This window comes from Petromyzon marinus, chromosome 62 (assembly GCF_048934315.1).
Source record: "Petromyzon marinus isolate PM22_M1 ecotype Great Lakes invasive population chromosome 62, UKy_Petmar_22M1.pri1.0, whole genome shotgun sequence".
NCBI lineage: Eukaryota > Metazoa > Chordata > Hyperoartia > Petromyzontiformes > Petromyzontidae > Petromyzon > Petromyzon marinus.
In genome coordinates, this window is record NC_133728.1 from 4876745 (window position 1) to 4904227 (window position 27483).

At 52.7% G+C, this 27483-nt stretch overlaps 1 protein-coding gene and 1 long non-coding RNA gene across 2 annotated transcripts in view; both read left to right on the forward strand.

Moving 5' to 3' along the window:
- The first annotated feature begins 3727 nt into the window (after nt 1–3727).
- The window catches only part of PPOX (protoporphyrinogen oxidase), a 28367-nt gene continuing 4611 nt past the window's right edge, over nt 3728–27483 (forward strand). The window contains exons 1-10 of the mRNA XM_032977231.2: nt 3728–3961; nt 8982–9116; nt 11605–11720; nt 13131–13275; nt 14101–14251; nt 20847–21037; nt 22187–22247; nt 22685–22803; nt 24087–24200; nt 25435–25593. Of these exons, the coding sequence (XP_032833122.1) occupies nt 3869–3961; nt 8982–9116; nt 11605–11720; nt 13131–13275; nt 14101–14251; nt 20847–21037; nt 22187–22247; nt 22685–22803; nt 24087–24200; nt 25435–25593 (1284 nt within the window). The 5' untranslated portion in view covers nt 3728–3868. The remainder of the gene's footprint in view (nt 3962–8981; nt 9117–11604; nt 11721–13130; nt 13276–14100; nt 14252–20846; nt 21038–22186; nt 22248–22684; nt 22804–24086; nt 24201–25434; nt 25594–27483) is intronic.
- LOC142906261 (uncharacterized) lies at nt 5456–7492 on the forward strand. The gene is made up of 2 exons (XR_012930101.1): nt 5456–6239; nt 6305–7492. It is a non-coding gene; the product is annotated as an uncharacterized LOC142906261 (long non-coding RNA).

The window sequence follows — 27483 nt, forward strand, 5'->3', positions numbered from 1 at the left end:
AACGTGACTTTACCGAAAAAACTAAGAATATGAATTACTGCAGTCACGAAAGCTTTAAATCAAAACCTCTGACCTGACACGGGAGATCTAGAGGTAAAAACCTCTGACCTGACACGGGAGATCTAGAGGTAAAAAACCTCTGACCTGACACGGGAAATCTAGAGGTAAAAAAACCTCTGACCTGACACGGGAGATCTAGAGGTAAAAACCTCTGACCTGACACGGGAGATCTGGAGGTAAAAAACCTCTGACCTGACACGGGAGATCTAGAGGTAAAAACCTCTGACCTGACACGGGAGATCTAGAGGTAAAAAACTCTGACCTGACACGGGAGATCTAGAGGTAAAAAAACCTCTGACCTGACACGGGAGATCTAGAGATAAAAAACCTCTGACCTGATACGGGAGATCTAGAGGTAAAAACCTCTGACCTGACACAGGAGATCTAGAGGTAAAAACCTCTGACCTGAAACGGGAGATCTAGAGGTAAAAAAACCTCTAACCTGAGACGGGAGATCTAGAGGTAAAAAAGCCCCTGACCTGACACGGGAGATCTAGAGGTAAAAAAACCTCTGACCTGACACGGGAGATCTAGAGGTAAAAAACCTCTGACCTGACACGGGAGATCTAGAGGTAAAAACCTCTGACCTGACACGGAGATCTAGAGGTAAAAACCTCTGACCTGACACGGAAGATCTAGAGGTAAAAAACCTCTGACCTGACACGGCAGATCTAGAGGTAAAAACCTCTGACCTGACACGGGAGATCTAGAGGTTTAACCTCTGACCTGACACGGGAGATCTAGAGGTAAAAAAAACCTCTGACCTGACACGGGAGATCTAGAGGTAAAAACCTCTGACCTGACACGGGAGATCTAGAGGTAAAAACCTCTGACCTGACACGGGAGGTCTAGAGGTAAAAAAACCTCTGACCTGACACGGGAGATCTAGAGGTAAAAAACCTCTGACCTGACACGGGAGATCTAGAGGTAAAAACCTCTGACCTGACACGGGAGATCTAGAGGTAAAAACCTCTGACCTGACACGGGAGATCTAGAGGTAAAAACCTCTGACCTGACACGGGAGATCTAGAGGTAAAAACCTCTGACCTGACACGGGAGATCTAGAGGTAAAAACCTCTGACCTGACACGGGAGATCTAGAGGTAAAAACCTCTGACCTGACACGGGAGATCTAGAGGTAAAAAACCTCTGACCTGACACGGGAGATCTAGAGGTAAAAAAACCTCTGACCTGACACGGGAGATCTAGAGGTAAAAACCTCTGACCTGACACGGGAGATCTAGAGGTAAAAACCTCTGACCTGACTACGGGAGATCTAGAGGTAAAAACCTCTGACCTGACACGGGAGATCTAGAGGTAAAAAAACCTCTGACCTGACACGGGAGATCTAGAGGTAAAATCCTCTGACATGACACGGGAGATCTAGAGGTAAAAACCTCTGACCTGACACGGGAGATCTAGAGGTAAAAAACCTCTGACCTGACACGGGAGATCTAGAGGTAAAAAACCTCTGACCTGACACGGGAGATCTAGAGGTAAAAACCTCTGACCTGACACGGGAGATCTAGAGGTAAAAAACCTCTGACCTGACACGGGAGATCTAGAGGTAAAAAACCTCTGACCTGACACGGGAGATCTAGAGGTAAAAAACCTCTGACCTGACACGGGAGATCTAGAGGTAAAAAACCTCTGACCTGACACGGGAGATCTAGAGGTTTAACCTCTGACCTGACACGGGAGATCTAGAGGTAAAAAACCTCTGACCTGACACGGGAGATCTAGAGGTTTAACCTCTGACCTGACACGGGAGATCTAGAGGTAAAAAACCTCTGACCTGACACGGGAGATCTAGAGGTTTAACCTCTGACCTGACACGGGAGATCTAAAGGTAAAAAACCTCTGACCTGACACGGGAGATCTAGAGGTAAAAAACCTCTGACCTGACATGGGAGATCTAGAGGTAAAAACCTCTGACCTGACACGGGAGATCTACAGGTTTAACCTCTGACCTGACACGGGAGATCTACAGGTTTAACCTCTGACCTGACACGGGAGATCTACAGGTTTAACCTCTGACCTGGCACGGGAGATCTAGAGGTAAAAAACTTGCGACCTGACACGGGAGATCTAGAGGTAAAAAAACCTCTGACCTGACAGGGGAGATCTAGAGGTAAAAACCTCTGACCTGACACGGGAGATCTAGAGGTAAAAAACCTCTGACCTGACACGGGAGATCTAGAGGTAAAAACCTCTGACCTGACATGGGAGATCTAGAGGTAAAAACCTCTGACCTGACACGGGAGATCTAGAGGTAAAAAAACCTCTGACCTGACATGGGAGATCTAGAGGTAAAAACCTCTGACCTGACACGGGAGATCTAGAGGTAAAAACCTCTGACCTGACACGGGAGATCTAGAGGTAAAAAACCTCTGACATGACACGGGAGATCTAGAGGTAAAAACCTCTGACCTGACACGGGAGATCTAGAGGTAAAAAACCTCTGACCTGACACGGGAGATCTAGAGGTAAAAACCTCTGACCTGACACGGGAGATCTAGAGGTAAAAACCTCTGACCTGACACGGGAGATCTAGAGGTAAAAACCTCTGACCTGACATGGGAGATCTAGAGGTAAAAACCTCTGACCTGACACGCGAGATCTAGAGGTAAAAACCTCTGACCTGACACGGGAGATCTAGAGGTAAAAAACCTCTGACATGACACGGGAGATCTAGAGGTAAAAACCTCTGACCTGACACGGGAGATCTAGAGGTAAAAAACCTCTGACCTGACACGGGAGATCTAGAGGTAAAAACCTCTGACCTGACACGGGAGATCTAGAGGTAAAAAACCTCTGACCTGACACGGGAGATCTAGAGGTAAAAAACCTCTGACCTGACACTGGAGATCTAGAGGTAAAAACCTCTGACCTGACACGGGAGATCTAGAGGTAAAAAACCTCTGACCTGACACGGGAGATCTAGAGGTAAAAAACCTCTGACCTGACACGGGAGATCTAGAGGTAAAAACCTCTGACCTGACACGGGAGATCTATAGGTAAAAAACCTCTGACCTGACACGGGAGATCTACAGGTTTAACCTCTGACCTGACACGGGAGATCTAGAGGTTTAACCTCTGACCTGACACGGGAGATCTAGAGGTTTAACCTCTGACCTGACACGGGGGATCTAGAGGTTTAACCTCTGACCTGACACGGGAGATCTAGAGGTTTAACCTCTGATCTGACACGCGGGATCTAGAGGTTTAACCTCTGACTTGACACCGGAGATTACGAGGTTAAAAAAAACCTCTCAATCCGACAGGAAAATTAAAAAAACCCCTTTGTAATAATAAAAATATAGAACAATGTTTCACATGTTTTATATAAAACAATGTCTTACATTTTTTTTAAATCATTTTATTGTTTTCCCTTCTACGTGGTGCTGACTTTACCGAAATAACCAATAATATGAATCCCTGCGGTTACGAAAGCTTTAAATAAATGAAATAAAATAAATAAAATATTTAAAAATTCCTCTGGTCCTGGCACCCGACTTGCGTGACGTCACCGCCGCCCCGGTCCACTTTCCCATTCGTGGACGCAAGATGGGAGGGGCCACAATATATAAAAAACAATGTTTTACATTTTTTAAAATCATTTTATTGTTTTCCCTTCTACGTGGTGGTGACTTTACCGAAAGAACCAATAATATGAATCCCTGCGGTTACGAAAGCTTTAAATAAAAAAAATAAAAAATAAAAATTATTTAAAAAATCCTCTGGTCTAGGCACCCGACTTGCGTGACGTCACCGCCGCCCCGGTCCACGTTCCCGTGCGTGGACACAAGATGGGAGGCGCCACCATCGCCGTGCTCGGAGGGGGGATTTCGGGGCTCGCCAGCGCCTATTACGCCGCGCGTGCAGGCGGCGCCGTTAAGAAGGTACCGTCCAACCCCCTTTCTCTCTCGCGGTGAACCCCGGGTGTTTTTTTTAAAGAAGAATAATTATTAACTTCATTAAGAATATCGTGCGCCGTGCCAGTCGCGAACCTCACCACCACCGACACCACCGACACCCCCCGCGCGCCAAAGTGGACAGCGCCACCTATCGGGGAGGGTGGGGGGGAGAGAGAGAGAGGGGGGGGAGGGTGTCAACAATGGACGCTTCTTCAACGCGGGGTTCAACGGCGGTCGCCGAATCGCGTTTTTCGCCGCCCCGTAACTCGCGGGCGCAAAGTCGCCGCCGCTCCAAATTCGGCCACGCGAGAGACGACCGGTGGGTTCGCGTGCCTGTCGAGTTTCACGGTCGCGCGCCTGAGGTTTGCGGAGTTACGGCGTCGCAGAGGTGGGCTTGCTGGTGTCTGCGAGCACAATATTAAGGCCGGTGCCGCGCTTGGCTCTAGCAGCCGCGTGTTGATTTCATCCGAGGTGTCTAGGGGTCCATGGCACTTTGCGTGGTACCGATTTTATTCACCTCAGTTGATGATGGTGGCGGTGATGGTGTGGTGGCGTTGGTGGTTGTGGTTGGTGATGGTGATTGTAATGGTGGTGATGGTGACGATGTGATTGGTGGTGATGGTGGTGGTGGTAATGATTATGGTGTGGTGGTGGTGATGGTGATAATGTGGTTGTTGGCGATTGTAGTGATGGTGGTGGTGATTGTGGTGGTGATGATGATGGTGTGGTGGTGACGATGTGGTTGGTGGTGATTATGGTGATGATGTGGTTGTTGGCGATTGTGGTGATGGTTGGTGGTGGTGATGATGATGGTGTGGTGGTGATGATGTTGGTGGTGGTATGGTGATAGTGGTGATGATGATTGTGATGATGATGGTGGTGATGGTGTGGTGGTGATGATGTGGTTGGTGGTGATGGTGATAGTGGTGGTGTGGTGATAGTGGTGATGGTTGTCTGTAGTGGTCTCATCGTGTTCTGCGTCAATCTACTCTGCTATAGGCTTCGCTTTATAAGTGTGTAGTAATAATAATAGTCCTATTCTCGATGCATTATCAATCTGTGTGATTGCTTGGGTCTCCTATAAGCCTGTGGGCCGACTGTGTAAGTCTATGCTGCCCTATGGAATTTACTGCAAATCTAATTAATATTTCAGTCTGTGCGACTATGCGACTTTGGTGTAAGCTTATCGGGGCGGGGGGGGGGTCTCTGTATAAGTCTGCGTTAATATATCATAATCAGAATCTGGAAGAATCCGATGAGCTTCAAAGCTCTTTGCTCACAGATGTCCAGTAGGGGGCACGGGGTGGTAAGAACAAATCGTACCCTCCCCCAACCCCCCCCCCCCCCCCAAAAAAAAAGTATGCGTGAGGTTTCAACTATTCATCTGTTTCACCGCAGTTCTTGAGAACACCAACAAACAAAAAAACACAACCCCCCCCACACCCCCCACTTTGTCTGCCCCCGCCCCAGTTCCCACCCATCCTTGCGTGATCCACCAGCCCCTGCCCCCACGACGTGCGTGGCTGGGGTCCCGGGTGTTGTGTAACCGCCCACTTCTTTGGTGGCCCCGTTGAGCAACGGAGGATTTCGGAGGCTTCGCTTTTTTTACTTTTATCGGTTGACATTGGCCAGAGAGTCGAACAGACAAAGATCTCTCTCCCTCTCCCTCCCTCTCGGCCCGGAGAGTTTTTGCTGATGCCACGACCACCAACACCGCCACCGCCAGCAACCACCATTTGGCGGTCGCAGAATCAGAATATTTCTTTATACCGGAGGAATCTGATGAGCTACAAAGCTCTTTTTTTCACAGATCGTCCAGTACTCTCTGGTTCTCTCGGTGAAGTCGCATAGATAGAAAAAATAATAAAAGAAAACACGACGTTTCGGTCGCAACACGAGCGGCTGTCTTCAGATGTCCAGTAGTTTTTCACAGATAGTCCAGTAGTTTTTCACAGATAGTCCGGTAGTTTTTCACAGATAGTCCGGTAGTTTTTCACAGATAGTCCGGTAGTTTTTCACAGATAGTCCGGTAGTTTTTCACAGATAGCCCAGTAGTTTTTCACAGGTAGTCCAGTAGTTTTTCACAGATAGTCCAGTAGTTTTTCACAGATAGTCCAGTAGTTTTTCACAGATAGTCCAGTAGTTTTTCACAGAAAGTCCAGTAGTTTTTCACAGAAAGTCCAGTAGTTTTTCACAGGTAGTCCAGTAGTTTTTCACAGGTAGTCCAGTAGTTTTTCACAGGTAGTCCAGTAGTTTTTCACAGGTAGTCCAGTAGTTTTTCACAAATGTCCAGTCTTTTTTCACAGATCGTCCAGTAGTTTTTCACAGATAGTCCAGTAGTTTTTCACAGGTAGTCCAGTAGTTTTTCACAGATATTCCAGTCTTTTTTCACAGATCGTCCAGTAGTTCGCTTGATGATGGTTCATGCTCCTTGACGAGATCGGCGAGGTATCACAGTTCATTTGTTGCAAGTACTTTGTGTGCAATGAGTGCGACCTTGTAACGTACAGGGATTTCCTCTACTTCCGAACATTCGACTTACGAACTTTCAGAGATAAGAACAGACCTGTCCTGTGTGTCCGGTTGCCTGTTCAGGCCGAGAGTCGTAAGTTCAACTGCTACACAATAGATCGCGGTGGAAGCATCTACATCTGCAGAACGTGAAGAACCAGTGTGGCATCTACATTTGCAGAACGTGAAGAACCAGTGTGGCATCTACATTTGCAGAACGTGAAGAACCAGTGGCCTCTGCATCTGCAGAACGTGAAGAACCAGTGGCATCTACATCTACAGAACGTGAAGAACCAGTGGCATCTACATCTACAGAATGTGAAGAACCAGTGGCATCTACATCTGCAGAACGTGAAGAACCAGTGGCATCTACATCTGCAGAACGTGAATAACCAGTGTGGCATCTACATCTGCAGAACGTGAAGAACCAGTGGCATCTACATTTATAGAACGTGAAGAACCAGTGGCCTCTGCATCTGCAGAATGTGAAGAACGAGTGGCCTCTGCATCTGCAGAATGTGAAGAACCAGTGGCATCTACATCTGCAGAACGTGAAGAACCAGTGGCATCTACATCTGCAGAACGTGAAGAACCAGTGGCATCTACATCTACAGAACGTGAAGAACCAGTGGCATCTACATCTGCAGAACGTGAAGAACCAGTGGCATCTACATCTGCAGAACGTGAATAACCAGTGTGGCATCTACATCTGCAGAACGTGAAGAACCAGTGGCATCTACATTTATAGAACGTGAAGAACCAGTGGCCTCTGCATCTGCAGAATGTGAAGAACGAGTGGCCTCTGCATCTGCAGAATGTGAAGAACCAGTGGCATCTACATCTGCAGAACGTGAAGAACCAGTGGCATCTACATCTGCAGAACGTGAAGAACCAGTGTGGCATCTACATCTGCACAACGTGAAGAACCAGTGGCATCTACATCTGCAGAACGTGAAGAACCAGTGGCATCTACATCTGCAGAACGTGAAGAACCAGTGGCATCTACATCTGCAGAACGTGAAGGACCAGTGGCATCTACATCTGCAGACCGTGAAGAACCAGTGGCATCTACATCTACAGAACGTGAAGAACCAGTGGCATCTACATCTGCAGAACGTGAAGAACCAGTGTGGCATCTACATTTGCAGAACGTGAAGAACCAGTGGCCTCTGCATCTGCAGAACGTGAAGAACCAGTGGCATCTACATCTACAGAACGTGAAGAACCAGTGGCATCTACATCTACAGAACGTGAAGGACCAGTGGCATCTACATCTGCAGAACGTGAAGAACCAGTGGCATCTACATCTACAGAACGTGAAGAACCAGTGGCATCTACATCTGCAGAACGTGAAGAACCAGTGGCATCTACATCTGCAGAACGTGAATAACCAGTGTGGCATCTACATCTGCAGAACGTGAAGAACCAGTGGCATCTACATTTATAGAACGTGAAGAACCAGTGGCCTCTGCATCTGCAGAACGTGAAGAACCAGTGGCCTCTGCATCTGCAGAATGTGAAGAACCAGTGGCATCTACATCTGCAGAACGTGAAGAACCAGTGGCATCTACATCTGCACAACGTGAAGAACCAGTGGCATCTACATCTGCAGAACGTGAAGAACCAGTGGCATCTACATCTGCAGAACGTGAAGGACCAGTGGCATCTACATCTGCAGAACGTGAAGAACCAGTGGCATCTACATTTACAGAACGTGAAGAACCAGTGGCATCTACATCTGCAGAACGTGAAGAACCAGTGTGGCATCTACATTTGCAGAACGTGAAGAACCAGTGGCCTCTGCATCTGCAGAACGTGAAGAACCAGTGGCATCTACATCTGCAGAACGTGAAGAACCAGTGGCATCTACATCTGCAGAACGTGAAGAACCAGTGTGGCATCTACATCTGCAGAACGTAAAGGACCAGTGGCATCTACATCTGCAGAACGTGAAGAACCAGTGGCATCTACTTCTACAGAACATGAAGAACCAGTGTGGCATCTACATCTGCAGAACGTGAAGAACCAGTGGCATCTACTTCTACAGAACATGAAGAACCAGTGGCATCTACATCTGCAGAACGTGAAGAACCAGTGTGGCATCTACATCTGCAGAACGTGAAGAACCAGTGGCATCTACATCTGCAGAACATGAAGAACCAGTGGCATCTACATCTACAGAACGTGAAGAACCAGCGGCATCTACATCTACAGAACGTGAAGAACCAGTGGCATCTACATCTACAGATCATGAAGCACCAGTGGCATCTACATCTGCAGGAGATTATACAACTTGTAATACCATTCCCCGTGTTTAGTGCACACGTTTGGAATGGACGGGAGTAAAGTTGGACTTAACGAACGGTACCTCTGGAACCCTACCTCGTTCGTAAGTCGAGGAGTCCCTGTTATTCGCTCGGCAACCGGAAGCGAGTGCACAGCACGTGCCCCGACAGCCTGCTGAAGGCTTTCTGGGTGGGATCTTTGTCTTCAGGTGGTGCTGCTGGAGGCTGGGCCCGTGCTGGGAGGCTGGGTGCGATCTTCGCGCTCCCCACAGGGGGCGGTGAGCGAACTCGGCCCGCGGAGCGTGAGGCCGAACGGACTGGTCGGGGGCAACACCCTGTGCCTGGTGACGACCGCACGACCGCCACGCGCGTCGCAACACCGCCACCCTCGCCGCAACACCGCCACCCTCGCTGCAACACCGCCACCCTAGCCGCAACACCGCCACCCTCGCTGCAACACCGCCACCCTCGCCGCAACACCGCCACCCTCGCTGCAACACCGCCACCCTCGCGCAACACCGCCACCCTCGCTGCAACACCGCCACCCTCGCTGCAACACCGCCACCCTCACTGCAACACCGTCACCCTCACCGCAACACCGCCACCCTTTCCGCAACACCGCCACCCTCGCCGCAACACCGCCACCCTCGCTGCAACACCGCCACCCTCGCCGCAACACCGCCACCCTCGCTGCAACACCGCCACCCTCGCGCAACACCGCCACCCTCGCTGCAACACCGCCACCCTCGCTGCAACACCGCCACCCTCACTGCAACACCGTCACCCTCACCGCAACACCGCCACCCTCGCCGCAACACCGCCACCCTCGCCGCAACACCGCCACCCTCGCCGCAACACCGCCACCCTCGCTGCAACACCGCCAACCTCGCCGCAACACCGCCACCCTCGCCGCAACACCGCCAACCTTGCCGCAACACCGCCACCCTCGCCGCAACACCGCCACCCTCGCCACAACACCGCCACCCTCACTGCAACACCGCCACCCTCGCCACAACACCGCCACCCTCGCCGCAACACCGCCACCCTCGCCACAACACCGCCAACCTCGCCGCAACACCGCCACGCGCGTCACAACACCGCCACCCTCGCCGCAACACCGCCACCCTCGCCACAACACCGCCAACCTCGCCGCAACACCGCCACGCGCGTCACAACACCGCCGCCCTCGCCGCAACACCGCCACCCTCGCCACAACACCGCCAACCTCGCCGCAACACCGCCACCCTCGCCACAACACCGCCACCCTCGCCACAACACCGCCAACCTCGCCGCAACACCGCCACGCGCGTCACAACACCGCCACCCTCGCCGCAACACCGCCACCCGTGTCGCAACACCACCACCCGTGTCGCAATACCGCCACCCACTCCAGAACACGGTGACAACACCACTCTCTCTACAACACGGTGACAACACCACTCTCTCTACAACACGGTGACAACACCACGCTCGCCACAACACGGTGACAACACCACGCTCGCCACAACACGGTGACAACACCACCCTCGCCACAACACGGTGACAACACCACGCTCGCCACAACACGGTCACAACACCACGCTCGCCACAACACGGTGACAACACCACGCTCGCCACAACACGGTCGCAACACCACCCTCGCCACAACACGGTGACAACACCACGCTCGCCACAACACGGTGACAACACCACTCTCGCCACAGCACGGTGACAACACCACGCTCGCCACAACACGGTGACAACACCACGCTCGCCACAACACGGTGACAACACCACGCTCTCCACTACACGGTGACAACACCACGCTCGCCACAACACGGTGACAACACCACGCTCGCCACAACACGGTGACAACACCACGCTCGCCACAACACCTCGCCTAGTTACGTACTCGCTCTCCACTGCACCTTCATCACAACCGACTCATCGACTCACTCGCTCACCCCCACTCCAAAGCCCACCCGCTCACCCTCCCCCTGTCTCTCCGTCTCTCCCCATCTTGTGTGGTTACGTTTATCTCTGCGTGTCTGCGCGTGTACCCGTGTCCACGTGCCTCCCTGTGCCTTTCTGCATCTCCCCGCTCGCCCTTGTCTCCCCACGCACCCGTCTCTCCCCACGTTTCCCTGCGTACCCGTGTCTCACTGCTCACCCACGTCTCCCGACGTGTCCCCCGTGCTTCCCTGTGTATCCGTGTCTCCCCCGCGTCTCCCCGTGTGTCTCCCCCGCGTCTCCCCGTGTGTCTCCCCCGCGTCTCCCCGTGTGTCTCCCCCTCGTCTCCCCGTGTGTCTCCCCCGCGTCTCCCCGTGTCTCCCCCCCGTGTCTCCCCGTGTCTCCCCCCCGCGTCTCCCCGTGTGTCTCCCCGTGTGTCTCCCCGTGTGTCTCCCCGCGTCTCCCCGTGTGTCTCCCCGTGTGTCTCCCCCACGTCTCCCCGTGTGTCTCCCCCTCGTCTCCCCCGCGTCTCCCCATGTGTCTCCCCCGCGTCTCCCCCCGTGTCTCTCCCCCGTGTCTCCCCGTGTCTCCCCCCGTGTGTCTCCCCGTGTGTCTCCCCCCAGCGTCTCCCCGTGTCTCCCCGTGTGTCTCCCCCCCCCGTCTCCCCGTGTGTCTCCCCCCCGCGTCTCCCCGTGTGTCTCCCCCGCGTCTCCCCATGTGTCTCCCCCGCGTCTCCCCATGTGTCTCCCCCGCGTCTCCCCCCGTGTCTCTCCCCCGTGTCTCCCCGTGTCTCCCCCCGTGTGTCTCCCCGTGTGTCTCCCCCCAGCGTCTCCCCGTGTGTCCCCCCCCCCCCCGTCTCCCCGTGTGTCTCCCCCCCGCGTCTCCCCGTGTGTCAACTCGTAGCTCTCCGATCTGGGCCTCTCTGACTCGGTGCTCCCAGTGACGCGAGCGTCTCCAGCCGCCAAGAACCGCTTCGTGTTCACGGGGGGCACCCTGCACACCCTCCCCAACTCGCTGTGGTGAGACGGAGCCCTCGCACGGATATACAGGCCGAACACTGCACGCGACGCTGACCGCTGCACTTGACGCTAACACTACACAGAACGCTAACGCTATACATAACGCTACCCCTTACACGCAACACTACCCCTACACACAACCCTACCCCTACACACAACACTACCCCTACACACAACACTACCCCTACACACAACACTACCCCTACACACAACACTACCCCTACACACAACACTACCCCTACACACAACCCTACCCCTACACACAACACTACCCCTACACACAACACTACCCCTACACACAACACCACCCCCGTCCACGACGCTACCCCTACACACAACGCTACCCCTACACACAATGCTACCCCTACACACAACACTACCACTACACACAACACTACCCCTACACACAACACTACCCCTACACACAACACTACCCCTACACACAACACTACCCCTACACACAACACTACCCCTACACACAACACTACCCCTACACACAACGCTACCCCTACACACAACGCTACCCCTACACACAACGCTAACGCTATACATAACGCTACCCCTTACACGCAACACTACCCCTACACACAACGCTACCCCTACACACAACACTACCCCTACACACAACACTACCCCCGTCCACGACGCTACCCCTACACACAACGCTACCGCTACATACAACACTACCCCTACACACGACACTACCCCTACACACAACGCTACCGCTACATACAACGCTACCGCTACATACAACACTACCCCTACACACGACACTACCCCTACACACAACGCTACCGCTACATACAACGCTACCGCTACACACGAGGCTACCCCTACACACAACACTACCCCTACACACAACACTACCCCTACACACAACGCTACCGCGACACACAACACTACCCCTATACACGACACTAACTTTATACCTACCACTAACACTGCCCCTGTACTTAAAACTAACACTACTAATATACCTAACACTAACTTTATACCTACCACTAATACTGCCCCCTATACTTGAAACTAACACTACTAATATACCTAACACTACCCCTGTACCGAACACGAACCCTCTTCTAACATACACGCTCGCTCGCCCGCCTACGCACCCGCTCACCCGCCCACCCACCCGCTCGTCCACCCACCCGCCCACCCACCCGCTCGTCCACCCACCCGCTCGCCCGCTCGCCCACGTGCCCACTCGCTCACGGGTAAGTTAAAGAACGCTCCTCACAACGCCGACATCGCGGCCGTCTGCTCCGGACAGATCGCCGTTTCGGACCAACGATCAACATTCCAGACCGCCGTCCGCATCACGCTTTGTTCTGTCCGCACTGTGCCCACCCCCGCCCCCCACCCCCTCCTCCTCTCTCTCAACCATTACCCCGCCCCGCCTCCACCCCGCAGGACTGCCCTGAGCCGGCGGCCCCCCTTCTCGCGCCCCCTCGCGTGGCACGTGCTGCGGGAGCCGTTCGTCCGCGGGGGCGGCGATGGCAGCGGTGGCGACGACTTCAGCGTGGACGCGCTGGCCCGGCACAGGCTCGGGGACGAGGTCACACGAAAGAAACGCGCACACACGCTCGCGTACACACACTCGCGTGTACACACACGCTCGCACACACACGCACGCTCGCACACACACTCACGCTCGCGTACACACACACACACTCGCGTGTACACGCACGCACGCTCGCGTACACACACTCGCACTCGCTTGTACACACACGCACGCTCGCACACACACGCACTCGCGCACACACACACACACACACTCGCGCGTACACACACACACTCGCACGTACACACACTCGCGTGTACACACACACACTCGCACGTACACACACTCGCGTGTACACACACACGCGTGTACACACACATACTCGTGCCTACAAATTCACACACACACAGCTTTAACAGACTGTAGGGGCAAGTGCTGTTAGCGAGCAGCACCACCTATGAAGGCCGGTGTGGCACACGAGGGGATGGGTGGCCAGCACCACGCCCGACCGCCTTTGTCTCCCCAGTGGCGATGTTTACTACACACTGCACCAGGTACTCATTTGAGGCTGAGTCGACCTAGGGGAGGCCTAGGACCGGTTCAGATAATCGTCACTGGTGGTGAGCGGGAATCGAACTCGGGTCATCGGGTTCGTAGCACAGCGTAGCGCTAACCGCTACACCACCGCTCCCCATATACATGCATGCGTGTGTGTATGTGTGTGCTCTCCCCTCACCCTCCCCCTCTCCCCTCGCTCTCCCCTCGCTCTCCCCTCACTCTCCTCACTCTCCCCTCGCTCTCCCCTCACTCTCCTCACTCTCCCCTCGCTCTCCCCTCGCCCTCCCCCCGCTCTCCCCTCCCGCGTGCGTGTCCCCACAGCTGGCGGACTGGCTGCTGGACCCGCTGTGCCGCGGCGTGTTTGCCGGCGACAGCCGCCGGCTGAGCGTGCGCTGCTGCTTCCCCGCTCTCTACCGTGCCGTCGCCCTCCACGGGTCCATCGTGGGCGGCTCGCTCCTCTCCCGCGAGCCAGGTGCTACGCCCGGACTGCGACCCCCAACGACGACCCCCAACGACGACCCCCAACGACCCCCAACGACGACCCCCAACGACGACCCGCACCGATGACCCCCAACGAACCCCGCCGACGACCCCCAACGACGACTCCCAACGACCCCCAACGACGACCCCCAACGATGACCCCCAACGACCCCCGACAACGACCCCCAACGACCCCCAACGACCCCCAACGACAACCCCCAACGACCCCCAACGACCCCCAACGACAACCGCCAACGACCCCTGCCAACGACCCCCAACGACGACCCCCGCCGATGACCCCCAACGACCCCCGACAACGACCCCCGCCGTTCTCCACCGGGGCGGCGGCGGCGGCGCTCTGGCCGGGCCGCTCACACGTTTAGTCCGGCGTGAAGCGCACGAACGCCCCCTTAGGTCACAGGGCGCACCCCAGGCGCCACGGGTTGACCGACTGAGACTGACCCGATGCATCATCATCTGTGCCCCCACCCCACCCACCCCACCCCATCAAACCCCCCCCCCCGCCCCCCCCCCCCGAATTTAATGTCGTAGGCTTACGACGACCCACCAGCCTGCTCTCCTTTGTAAACGTCAAGGGTTTTCGTAACGCGACGGCGGATGTCCGGTGGAGGATCCAAACCGCGCAGCGGTTTGGTCGTCAAGAAAGTTTTTTGGGGAAATGCGCGTTGGAGGGCTCAATTAAGCTCCGGCAAAAAGTTCGTGTTAATACTTAAAACAGCGCGATGTTAACACGTACGGACACTCACGGCATTATGAGCACGTGATATTACCAGAAACGCGGTTAATCGATGCATTGATTAATATCTACTGTGGCCACAACGGCCCCATCTTTAACAGGGGAATGGTGGGTAAGCGAAAACACTATACACTACACTATACACCACTATACACTGCACTACTATACACTACACTATACACTACTATACACTACACTACTATACACTATACTACTCTACACTATACACTACACTACTATACACTACACTACTATACACTACAATACACTACTATACACTACTCTACACTATAAACTACTATACACTACACTACTATACACTACACTATACACTACTATACACTACTCTACACTACACTATACACTACACTATACACTACACCACTATACACTACACTACTATACACTACACTACTATACACTACACTATACACTACACTATACACTACTCTACACTACTCTACACTATACACTACTATACACTATACTACTATACACTACAGTATACACTACACTATTACACTACACTGTATACTACACTACTATACACTATACTACTATACACTACTCTACACTACTATACACTACTCTACACTATAAACTACTATACACTACACTACTATACACTACACTATACACTACTATACACTACTCTACACTACACTATACACTACACTACACACTACACTACACTATACACTACACCACTATACACTACACTACTATACACTACACTACTCTACACTACACTACTATACACTACACTACTATACACTACACTATACACTACACTATACACTACTCTACACTACTCTACTATACACTATACTACTATACACTACAGTATACACTACACTATACACTACTATACACTACTCTACACTACACTATACACTGCACTATTATACACTGCACTACTATACACTATACTACTATACACTACACTATACACTGCACTATTATACACTATACTACTATACACTACACTACTATACACTATACTACTATACACTACACTGTACACTGCACTATTATACACTGCACTACTATACACTATACTACTATACACTACTATACACTATACTACTATACACTACACTATACACTGCACTACTATACACTCTACTACTATACACTACTATACACTATACTACTATACACTACACTATACACTGCACTACTATACTACTATACACTATACTACTATACACTATACTACTATACACTATACTACTATACACTACACCAGGGGTCGGGAACCTATGGCTCGCGAGCCAGATGTGGCTCTTTTGATGATTGCATATGGCTCGCAGATAAAACAAAATATTCTCACTTGTTTTAATCCATCCATCGATTTTTCACTGCGCATGTCCTGTTCAGGGCTGCAGGAGCAATTGTCCATTATTTTAATTGGATGATACTGGCCTACGTTTGCCGTTGCTGGGTAAAACAGGTAAACGCCCCCTTTTGAATCAGTCTGAGACTGCGTCTGCTCGGTCATTAGCTCAAAGCTAACCCTTCGACGAAGAAGATGGCGAAAAGAAAAAAAGACGACGAGTATCGTACATTTCAGGACGAATGGACCGAAGAATTCGCCTTTGTGGAGAGAGCGGGTTCTGCGGTGTGTCTAATTTGCAATGACAAAATTACATCGTTGAAACGGTCGAATGTAAAGCGGCACTTCGACACGCGCCACGCTACCTTTGCATCAAAATACCCTGCGGGAGACAGCAGAAAGAAAGCGTGCCAAGAGCTTCTGAGCAGGGTGCAAGCTAGCCAGCAGCAACTCCGCGTATGGACCCGGCAAGGTGACTATAATTCGGCTAGCTTTGCTGGTTCTTTAGCAATAGTGAGGAACGGAAAACCATTCACAGATGGCGAGTATGCTAAAACGTTCATGCTGGATGTAGCCAATGAACTTTTTGATGATCTTCCGAACAAAGACAAGATAATCAAACGGATACAAGACATGCCTCTGTCGGCAAGAACTGTTCATGATCGTACCATCGTGATGGCAAACAAAGTGGAGGAAACGCAAGTGAAGGACATAAATGCAGCGCCGTTCTTTTCTCTGGCTTTGGATGAGTCAACAGACGTGAGCCATTTGTCGCAGTTCAGCGTGATTGCAAGATATGCTGTTGGTGACACACTGCGCGAAGAAAGTCTTGCTATTCTGCCATTAAAAGGGTCCACAAGAGGTGAGGATTTATTCAAGTCTTTCATGGAGTTTGCTCAAGAAAAAAGTCTACCTATGGATAAACTTCTCTCAGTGTGTACTGATGGTGCTCCGTGTATGGTGGGGAAAAACAAAGGATTTGTGGCGCTTCTCCGTGAACATGAAAATAGACCCATCCTAAGTTTCCATTGCATTATACACCAGGAGGCACTTTGTGCTCAGATGTGTGACAGGCAGTTTGGCGAAGTGATGTCGCTGGTCATTCGTGTGATCAACTTTATTGTTGCCCGAGCCTTAAATGATCGCCAGTTTAAAACACTGCTGGATGAAGTTGTAAATAACTATCCTGGTCTGCTTTTGCACAGCAATGTGCGTTGGTTGTCAAGAGGGAAGGTGCTTAGCCGTTTTGCGGCTTGCCTGAACGAAATCCGGACTTTCCTTGAAATGAAAGGCGTCGGGCATCCTGAGCTAGCCGACACCGAGTGGCTCCTCAAGTTTTACTATCTCGTAGATCTGACTGAACATCTGAACCAGCTCAACGTGAAAATGCAAGGCATTGGAAATACAGTGTTATCCCTTCAACAAGCTGTATTTGCTTTTGAAAACAAGCTGGAGCTTTTCATCACGGATCTTGAAACAGGTCGTTTACTACATTTTGAAAAACTGAGCCAATTTAAAGATGCATGCACAGCAAGTGAGCCCATTCAAAACCTTGATCTCCACCAGCTAGCTGGCTGCACATCCAGTCTCCTACAGTCCTTCAAAGCACGCTTTGGAGAATTTCGTGAGCACACTCGTCTTTTTAAGTTCATCACCCATCCAAACGAGTGTTCACTGAACACAGCCGACCTGAATTACATCCCTGGTGTCTCCGTCAGAGATTTTGAAGCAGAAGTGGCTGACCTGAAGGCCTCAGACATGTGGGTGAATAAGTTCAAGTCACTGAATGAAGATTTGGAAAGAATCACACGACAGAAAGCGGAGTTGGCGAGCAAGCACATGTGGACAGAAATGAAAAAACTCCAACCCGAAGACCAGCTGATTCTCAAAACTTGGAACGCGCTTCCTGTCACATACCACACACTGCAGCGTGTGAGTATTGCTGTATTGACCATGTTTGGATCTACGTATGCATGTGAGCAGTCATTCTCACATCTTAAAAACATCAAGTCCAACCTACGATCACGTTTAACGGATGAAAGCCTCAACGCTTGCATGAAGCTTAACCTCACCAAGTACCAACCCGACTACAAAGACATCAGCAAATCCATGCAGCACCAGAAGTCGCATTAATGGTGAGTGTTATAACAACATTATTTAAAAGAATAAATTCAGAGGCTTATTATACTGACATTTAGTTGAATTCACTTTTAAAATATATTATATGGCTCTCACTGAAATAAATTTCCAAATTTTTTGCTTTCATGGCTCTCTTAGTCAAAAAGGTTCCCGACCCCTGCACTACACTATACACTATACTACTATACACTATACTACTATACACTATACTACTATACACTACTATACACTACACTACTATACACTACACTACTATACACTACACAACTATACACTACTATACACTATACACTACTATACACTACACTATACTACTATACACTACTATACACTATACACTACACTATACTACTATACACTACACAACTATACACTACTATACACTATACACTACTATACACTACACTATACTACTATACACTACTATACACTACTATACACTATACACTACACTATACTACTATACACTACTATACACTATACACTACCATACACTACTATACACTACACTACTATACACTACACTATACACTATACTACTATACACTATACACTACTATACACTACACTACTATACACTACACAACTATACACTACTATACACTATACACTACTATACACTACACTATACTACTATACACTACTATACACTATAGACTACACTATACTACTATACACTATACACTACTATACACTACACTACTATACACTATACACTACACTATACTACTATACACTACTATACACTATACACTACACTATACTACTATACACTACTATACACTACACAACTATACACTACTATACACTATACACTACTATACACTACACTATACTACTATACACTACTATACACTATACACTACTATACACTACACAACTATACACTACTATACACTATACACTACTATACACTATACACTACTATACACTACACAACTATACACTACTATACACTACTATACACTATACACTACTATACACTATACACTACACTACTATACACTCTACACTACACTCTATGGAGGCTCATCGTTAAGCGATTAGGGGCGGCCGTTCAGAGGGGTTCAACTGTATTGGGGACATCGGATCGTGACGCGATCGAGCGACGGGAGACTCGCGTCGCGCGAGCAGGAATGAGCGGTCTGTAACGGCCTCGGCGTAGCGTCGTCATCGTCATCATCATCGTCGTCGTCACACGAGGCAATGGGATACTGCTGGATGCTCGTAGACGCTACCCCACGCACGCGCGTGCTCGCCTCTGTCTTTGTACGTCCCTCGCGTCACGCACCTCGCGGGCGTTACCCCCCCCCGCTGCCTCCCCCGTGTTGCTACGACGCGGTCCTTCCACGCAGCGTTGTTCTTGACGAACGCGACTGCTACCGCCACGTCACGGGGGAGACCGGACCGACGTCCGGGATCGAGGTCGTTGCGCGCGTTTTGGCTTTTCATTTCTTCCACCGCTGCGTTAGGTTCTCGCGTCAATGTGCTCGCGCGTCGTAGAATCCTGCAAACTAAATAAAAATGTTTATCGTTTCACCGCGTGCAAGGCCCCGCCGAGCCGCTACCTGGCACTCTATTTTTTTAAGACTCGACCCTGGCCATGACAAGTGACGGCTCAACGGAGTTGGGGGGAAAGGGGAATAAGACGGGGGAGGGACCCCGGAGAGAAATCCACGGAGAGAAATCCACGCGACCACGGGGGAGCACCGAGTGCCGCGTGACCACGCAGACGCTTCTGTTGTTTGTGGAGCGACTCGTGCAGCCAGCTGTGGCTCGAGGATTTGGTGTCGCACGTTACTTACGTAGTTTGTTGTAACAAAACAAAACAAAAAATCGGTCACAGTCCCTGCGACCGCTGTTACGTTGCAATTATGGCTTTAATTTTTTTTGGTGATTTCGAAAGCGTTTTTTTTGGTTTGGACATGTTTTTGTTTGTGGTACGGAGTTAGACTGACGGCCTTAATCTAAGTTTTCTTGTGGTTGTTGTTGTTGTTGTTTGACTTGCATCCCACTGGGATTGTTTGCACACAGCGGTTGGTGGTGTACGGTGCTTTTTTTCAGGAATATTTTGCTGGTTTTTTTTTCATGGATTTTCCGTTTGCACAGTCACACACAAAGTCACTTCAGGATGTTTTTTTCCTGTTGGCGTTTTAGTTTTTTTTGTTTGTTTGTTGCGGTTGCACCCGATTCAAGAGCCGAATGTCTCACGGGGGCTACACCAAAATACATCAAACTGAAACTGAAAATCAACGTGGACGACCGGAGGCTCGAGCCGGTTGAGAGACAGAGATGCCCTTGCGCTCACCACCGTCTCGTTCCCCGCCACCCGTCCCCCCCCCCACCCCGGCACAGACGACCCGGCCGTCTCGTCCAACGAGCTCGTCAGGAGGTCCCGGCAGGAGCGGTGGGCCATGTGGTCCCTGCGGGAGGGCATGGGCACCTTGCCCAATGCCCTGGGGGCATTCCTGGAGGGCAGGGGCGTCGAGCTGCTCACCAACGCCGCCGTGCGGCGGATCGACTTCACGGGCGACCGGAAGGCCACGGTGAGTTCCCGTTGCGACGTTATCGCCGTTGCCCGGTGCCCAGGAGGTCCCCGCGGGTTCGATGCCGAGCCCCGTTGTCGCGCGGATTTTTCTCCGGGTCTTCCCCTCCACGCTTGCGATGGACGTCGCTCGTTTCAGGGGGGTATTTTGAGCTGAAATGAATGTCCACGTGATGACGCGATGAGCCCACGCTCTCCGGTTCTATTCGGTAAAGTCACGCAAAAGTATAAAACAACAACAACAACACAAGTGGCCTTCATCAGGTGAAGGGACCAGACTGTCTCGAGGACAGCGCTGACTAACGCACAAGAAGGTCGCGCACTGCACATGCCGCACCCCTCCGCTCATCAATAATCATGAGCGGGTGACGTCACTCCACATGGGGCAACCCCTCCACACATGGGGCAACCCCCCCCCTCATTAATAATCATGAGCTAGTGACGTCACACCACATGCCGCACCCCTCCACAGTAACCGTCAGCGGGTGACGTCACTCCACATGGGGCAACCCCCCCCTCATTAATAATCATGAGCTAGTGACGTCACACCACATGCCGCACCCCTCCACAATAACCATGAGCGGCTGACGTCACTCCACATGGGGCAACCCCCCCCTCATTACCTCATTAATAATCATGAGCTAGTGACGTCACACCACATGCTGCACCCCTCCACAATAACCATCAGCGGGTGACGTCACTCCACATGGGGCAACCCCCCCCCACCCCCCTCATTAATAATCATGAGCTGAACAATTTTTCTATTGAATTTTTCAGATTTACTGCAATAAACAACACCGTCCTTGGACGGGCAAAATAGCTAGCATTATATCGCGACTCATGTCTAGCACATACAGTAAAACACCTTGGGTTGCGAGGAGCATAATTCGTTCCGGAAACGTGTTTGTAATCCAAAGCACTCGTATATCAAAGCACAACGTACATCAGTTGTGATCACGTGACGCCCGGCAGTACAGAGCGTGTACACGTACTACTACTCGTGTTGCAAGACCCTCGCTCGTTTATCAAATTAATATTTATTTAAACAATTTTTGCTCGTCTTGCAAAACACTCGTAGACCAAGTTACTCGCGATCCAAGGTTTTACTGTATTCTGAAAGAGTCACTGTTGCTCTGTGATGTCGTTTCAGGTGGAATTTGATGGTGACACAATTACTGTGGACCACATCATTAGCACATTGCCTGCAAAAGGTGAGCGGGTGGTTGAGTAGCTTGGATGGGTGATTGAGTGGATGGGTGGCTGAATGGATGAGTGAGTAATTTGGTGGGTGAGTGGCTAAATGGGTGGATGAGTGGGTGACTAGGTGGGGTGGGTGAATATGTGAGCGAGTGAGTGGGTGGGTGGCTGAATGGGTAACTGAGTTAGTAGGTGGGTGGGTGAATGGGTGGATGATTGGGTGAATATGTGGAGGGGTGAGTAAATGAATAGATGGGTGAGTGGGTGGGTAAGTGATAGATGGGTGAGTGATTGTGTGAGTGAGTGGGTATGAGGGATGGTGAATGGGTGGGTGAGTGAGGGAGGTGGGTTAATGAGTATGTGGGAGGGTGATTAGTTACACGTACGTACACACACACGCGTTTGCTAACACTGTGCCCCTCTCCATCCGCGTGTCTCCCGCGTGTCTCAGCCCTGTCCCCGCTGCTGCCCGCCGACCTGTCCGTGCTGCGGGAGGATCTGAGCCGCATCCGCTCCGTCACCGTGGCTGTGGTGAACCTGGAATACCCAGGCAGCGTACTCCCCGTGCAGGCGAGTCACCACGAGTCTCCGTGTGTCTCCGTGTGTCTCAGTATGTCCGCAAGTGTCCTCACGTGTCTCTACCTGGAAATACGCCTATGCGTATTTCCGCGTGTCTCCATGTCTCTCCGTGTGCCTCTGATTGTCTCCGTGCGTTTCCACGTGCCTCAACGTCTCTACGCAACGCCGCGTGTCTCCACTGTCTCTGTCGCCTGTGTCTCTCTCTCTCACTCCTGCGGCTCTGCATGTCTCCGCGTGTCACCAAATGACCGCGTGTCACCAAATGACCGTGTGTCTCCCCGTGTGTCTCCACCCCGTGTGTCTCCACCCCGTGTGTCTCCCTGTGTGTGTGTCTCTCTATGTGTCTCCCCGTGTGTCTCTCTGTGTGTCTCCCCGTGTGTCTCCCCGTGTGTCTCCCTGTGTGTCTCTCTGTGTGTCTCCCCGTGTGTCTCTCTGTGTGTCTCTCCGTGTGTCTCCCCCCCCCCCCCCCCCCCCGTGTGTCTCTCTGTGTGTCTCCCCATGTGTCTCCCCGTGTGTCTCTCTGTGTGTCTCTCTGTGTGTCTCTCCGTGTGTCTCCCCCCCCCCCCCCGTGTGTCTCCCCCCCGTGTGTCTCCCCATGTGTCTCCCTGTGTGTCTCCACCCCGTGTGTCTCCCTGTGTGTGTGTCTCCCCGTGTGTCTCCCCATGTGTCTCCCCGTGTGTCTCCACCCCGTGTGTCTCCCTGTGTGTGTGTCTCCCCGTGTGTCTCTCTGTGTGTCTCTCTGTGTGTCTCTCCGTGTGTCTCCCCGTGTGTCTCTCTGTGTGTCTCTCCGTGTGTCTCCCCCCCCCGTGTGTCTCCCCCCCGTGTGTCTCCCCCCCGTGTGTCTCCCGGTGTGTCTCCCTGTGTGTGTGTCTCCCCGTGTGTCTCCCCGTGTGTCTCTCCGTGTGTCTCCCCGTGTGTCTCTCTGTGTGTCTCTCCTCGTGTCTTCTCCTCGTGTGTCTTCCCGTGTCTTCCCCCCCTCCCCCCCCTTGCGTGTCTCCCCTCCCCGTGTGTGTGTCTCCCCGTGTGTGTGTCTCACCGTGTGTGTGTCTCCCCGTGTGTGTGTGTGTCTCCCCTCTCCGTGTGTCTCCCCGTGTGTGGTCTCCCCTCTCCGTGTGTGTCTCCCCGTGTGTGTGTCTCCCCTCTCCGTGTGTGTGTGTGTGTCTCCCCTCTCCGTGTGTGTCTCTCCGTGTGTGTCTCTCCGTGTGTGTGTCTCCCCGTGTGTGTGTCTCCCCTCTCCGTGTGTGTGTCTCCCCGTGTGTCTCTCCATATCTCAGGGGTTTGGACATCTCCTCCCATCGTCCGAGTCCGGCCCGGTGCTGGGCGTCGTGTACGACAGCATGCTCTTCCCCCAGCACAACCGGCGCGACGTGGAGAGCACACGGCTCACGGTGCGACGTCACACCCCGCCTCGTCACACCACAGCCTCGTCACACCACAGCCTCGCCACACCACAGCCTCGTCACACCACAGCCTCGTCACACCACAGCCTCGTCACACCACAGCCTCGTCACACCACAGCCTCGTCACACCCCGTCTCGTCACACCCCGTCCCGTCACACCACAGCCTCGTCACACCACAGCCTCGTCACACCACAGCCTCGTCACACCACAGCCTCGTCACACCCCGTCTCGTCACACCACAGCCTCGTCACACCACAGCCTCGTCACACCACAGCCTCGTCACACCACAGCCTCGTCACACCACAGCCTCGTCACACCCCGTCTCGTCACACCCCGTCCCGTCACACCACAGCCTCGTCACACCACAGCCTCGTCACACCACAGCCTCGTCACACCACAGCCTCGTCACACCCCGTCTCGTCACACCACAGCCTCGTCACACCACAGCCTCGTCACACCACAGCCTCGTCACACCCCGTCTCGTCACACCACAGCCTCGTCACACCACAGCCTCGTCACACCACAGCCTCGTCACACCCCACCTCGTCACACCCCGTCTCGTCACACCCCGTCTCGTCACACCACAGCCTCGTCACACCACAGCCTCGTCACACCACAGCCTCGTCACACCACAGCCTCGTCACACCACAGCCTCGTCACACCACAGCCTCGTCACGCCACAGCCTCGTCACACCCCATCTCGTCACTCCCCGCCTCATCACAACACAGCCTCGTCACACCCCGTCTCGTCACACCACAGCCTCGTCACACCCCGCCTCGTCACACCCCGCCTCGTCACTCCCCGTCTCGTCACACCCCGTCTCGTCACACCACAGCCTCGTCACTCCCCGTCTCGTCACGCCCGGTCTCGTCACACCACAGCCTCGTCACACCACAGCCTCGTCACACCCCACCTCGTCACACCACAGCCTCGTCACACTACAGCCTCATCACGCCCCACCTCGTCACACCACAGCCTCGTCACACCACAGCCTCGTCACCGCATCATCGCTGTCGTTACGTCGCGCGTCAACACGACCGGCATGACTTGGAGAGCTCGTGGCTCACGGTGTGACATCATACCCCGCCTCGTCACACCAACGTCGTCACATTACATCATAGTCGCACCACACCGCGTCGTCGTCGCACCGCGTCCTCGCTTTGAACACGCGGCTCGCGGTGCGACGTCGTGCCCCGCCTCGTCACACCACGTCGGCACAGGTGATGCTGGGGGGCGCGTGGTATGAGGAGGCGTACGGGGGTCTGGGCGCGGGCGAGGGGGAGATGGAGTCGCTGCTGGCGGACGCGGCGGAGGGAGCCGTGCGGACCCAGCTGGGCGTGGACGTGCGACCCACTCGTACCTCCGTCAGCCTCAACCAGGTGACCACCGCCGGCGACACAACCAACAGCGACACAACCAACAGCGACACAACCACCGGCGAGACAACCACCAGCACCACAACCAACAGCGACACAACCAACAGCGACACAACCAACAGCTACACAACCAACAGCTACACAACCAACAGCGACACGACCAATAGCACCACAACCACCAGCCACACAACCGCCAGCCACACAACCGCCAGCACCACAACCACCGGCGAGACAACCACCAGCACCACAACCAACAGCGACACAACCAACAGCGACACAACCAACAGCGACACAACCAACAGCGACACAACCAACAGCGACACAACCAACAGTGACACAACCAACAGCGACACAACCAACAGCGACACAACCAACAGCGACACAACCAACAGCGACACAACCAACAGCGACACAACCAACAGCTACACAACCAACAGCGACACAACCAACAGCGACACAACCAACAGCTACACAACCAACAGCGACACAACCAACAGCGACACAACCAACAGTGACACAACCAACAGCGACACAACCAACAGCGACACAACCAACAGCGACACAACCAACAGCGACACAACCAACAGCGACACAACCAACAGCTACACAACCAACAGCGACACAACCAACAGCGACACAACCAACAGCTACACAACCAACAGCTACACAACCAACAGCGACACGACCAATAGCACCACAACCACCAGCCACACAACCGCCAGCCACACAACCGCCAGCACCACAACCACCGGCGAGACAACCACCAGCACCACAACCAACAGCGACACAACCAACAGCGACACAACCAACAGTGACACAACCAACAGCGACACAACCAACAGCGACACAACCAACAGCTACACAACCAACAGCGACACGACCAATAGCACCACAACCGCCAGCCACACAACCGCCAGCACCACAACCACCGGCGAGACAACCACCAGCACCACAACCAACAGCGACACAACCAACAGCGACACAACCAACAGCGACACAACCAACAGCTACACAACCAACAGCGACACAACCAACAGCGACACAACCAACAGCGACACAACCAACAGCGACACAACCAACAGCGACACAACCAACAGCGACACAACCAACAGCTACACAACCAACAGCGACACAACCAACAGCGACACAACCAACAGCGACACAACCAACAGCTACACAACCGACAGCGACACAACCAACAGCGACACAACCAACAGCGACACAACCAACAGCGACACAACCAACAGCGACACAACCAACAGCGACACAACCGCCAGCGACACAACCGCCAGCGACACAACCAACAGCGACACAACCAACAGCGACACAACCAACAGCGACACAACCGCCAGCCACACAACCAACAGCTACACAACCAACAGCTACACAACCAACAGCGACACAACAGCGACACAACCAACAGCCACACAACCAACAGCTACACAACCAACAGCTACACAACCAACAGCGACACAACAGCGACACAACCAACAGCGACACAACCGCCAGCCACACAACCAACAGCTACACAACCAACAGCTACACAACCAACAGCGACACAACAGCGACACAACCAACAGCGACACAACCGCCAGCCACACAACCAACAGCTACACAACAAACAGCTACACAACCAACAGCGACACAACAGCGACACAACCAACAGCGACACAACCACCAGCCACACAACCAACAGCTACACAACCAACAGCTACACAACCAACAGCGACACAACAGCGACACAACCAACAGCGACACAACCGCCAGCCACACAACCAACAGCTACACAACCAACAGCTACACAACCAACAGCGACACAACAGCGACACAACCAACAGCGACACAACCGCCAGCCACACAACCAACAGCTACACAACCAACAGCTACACAACC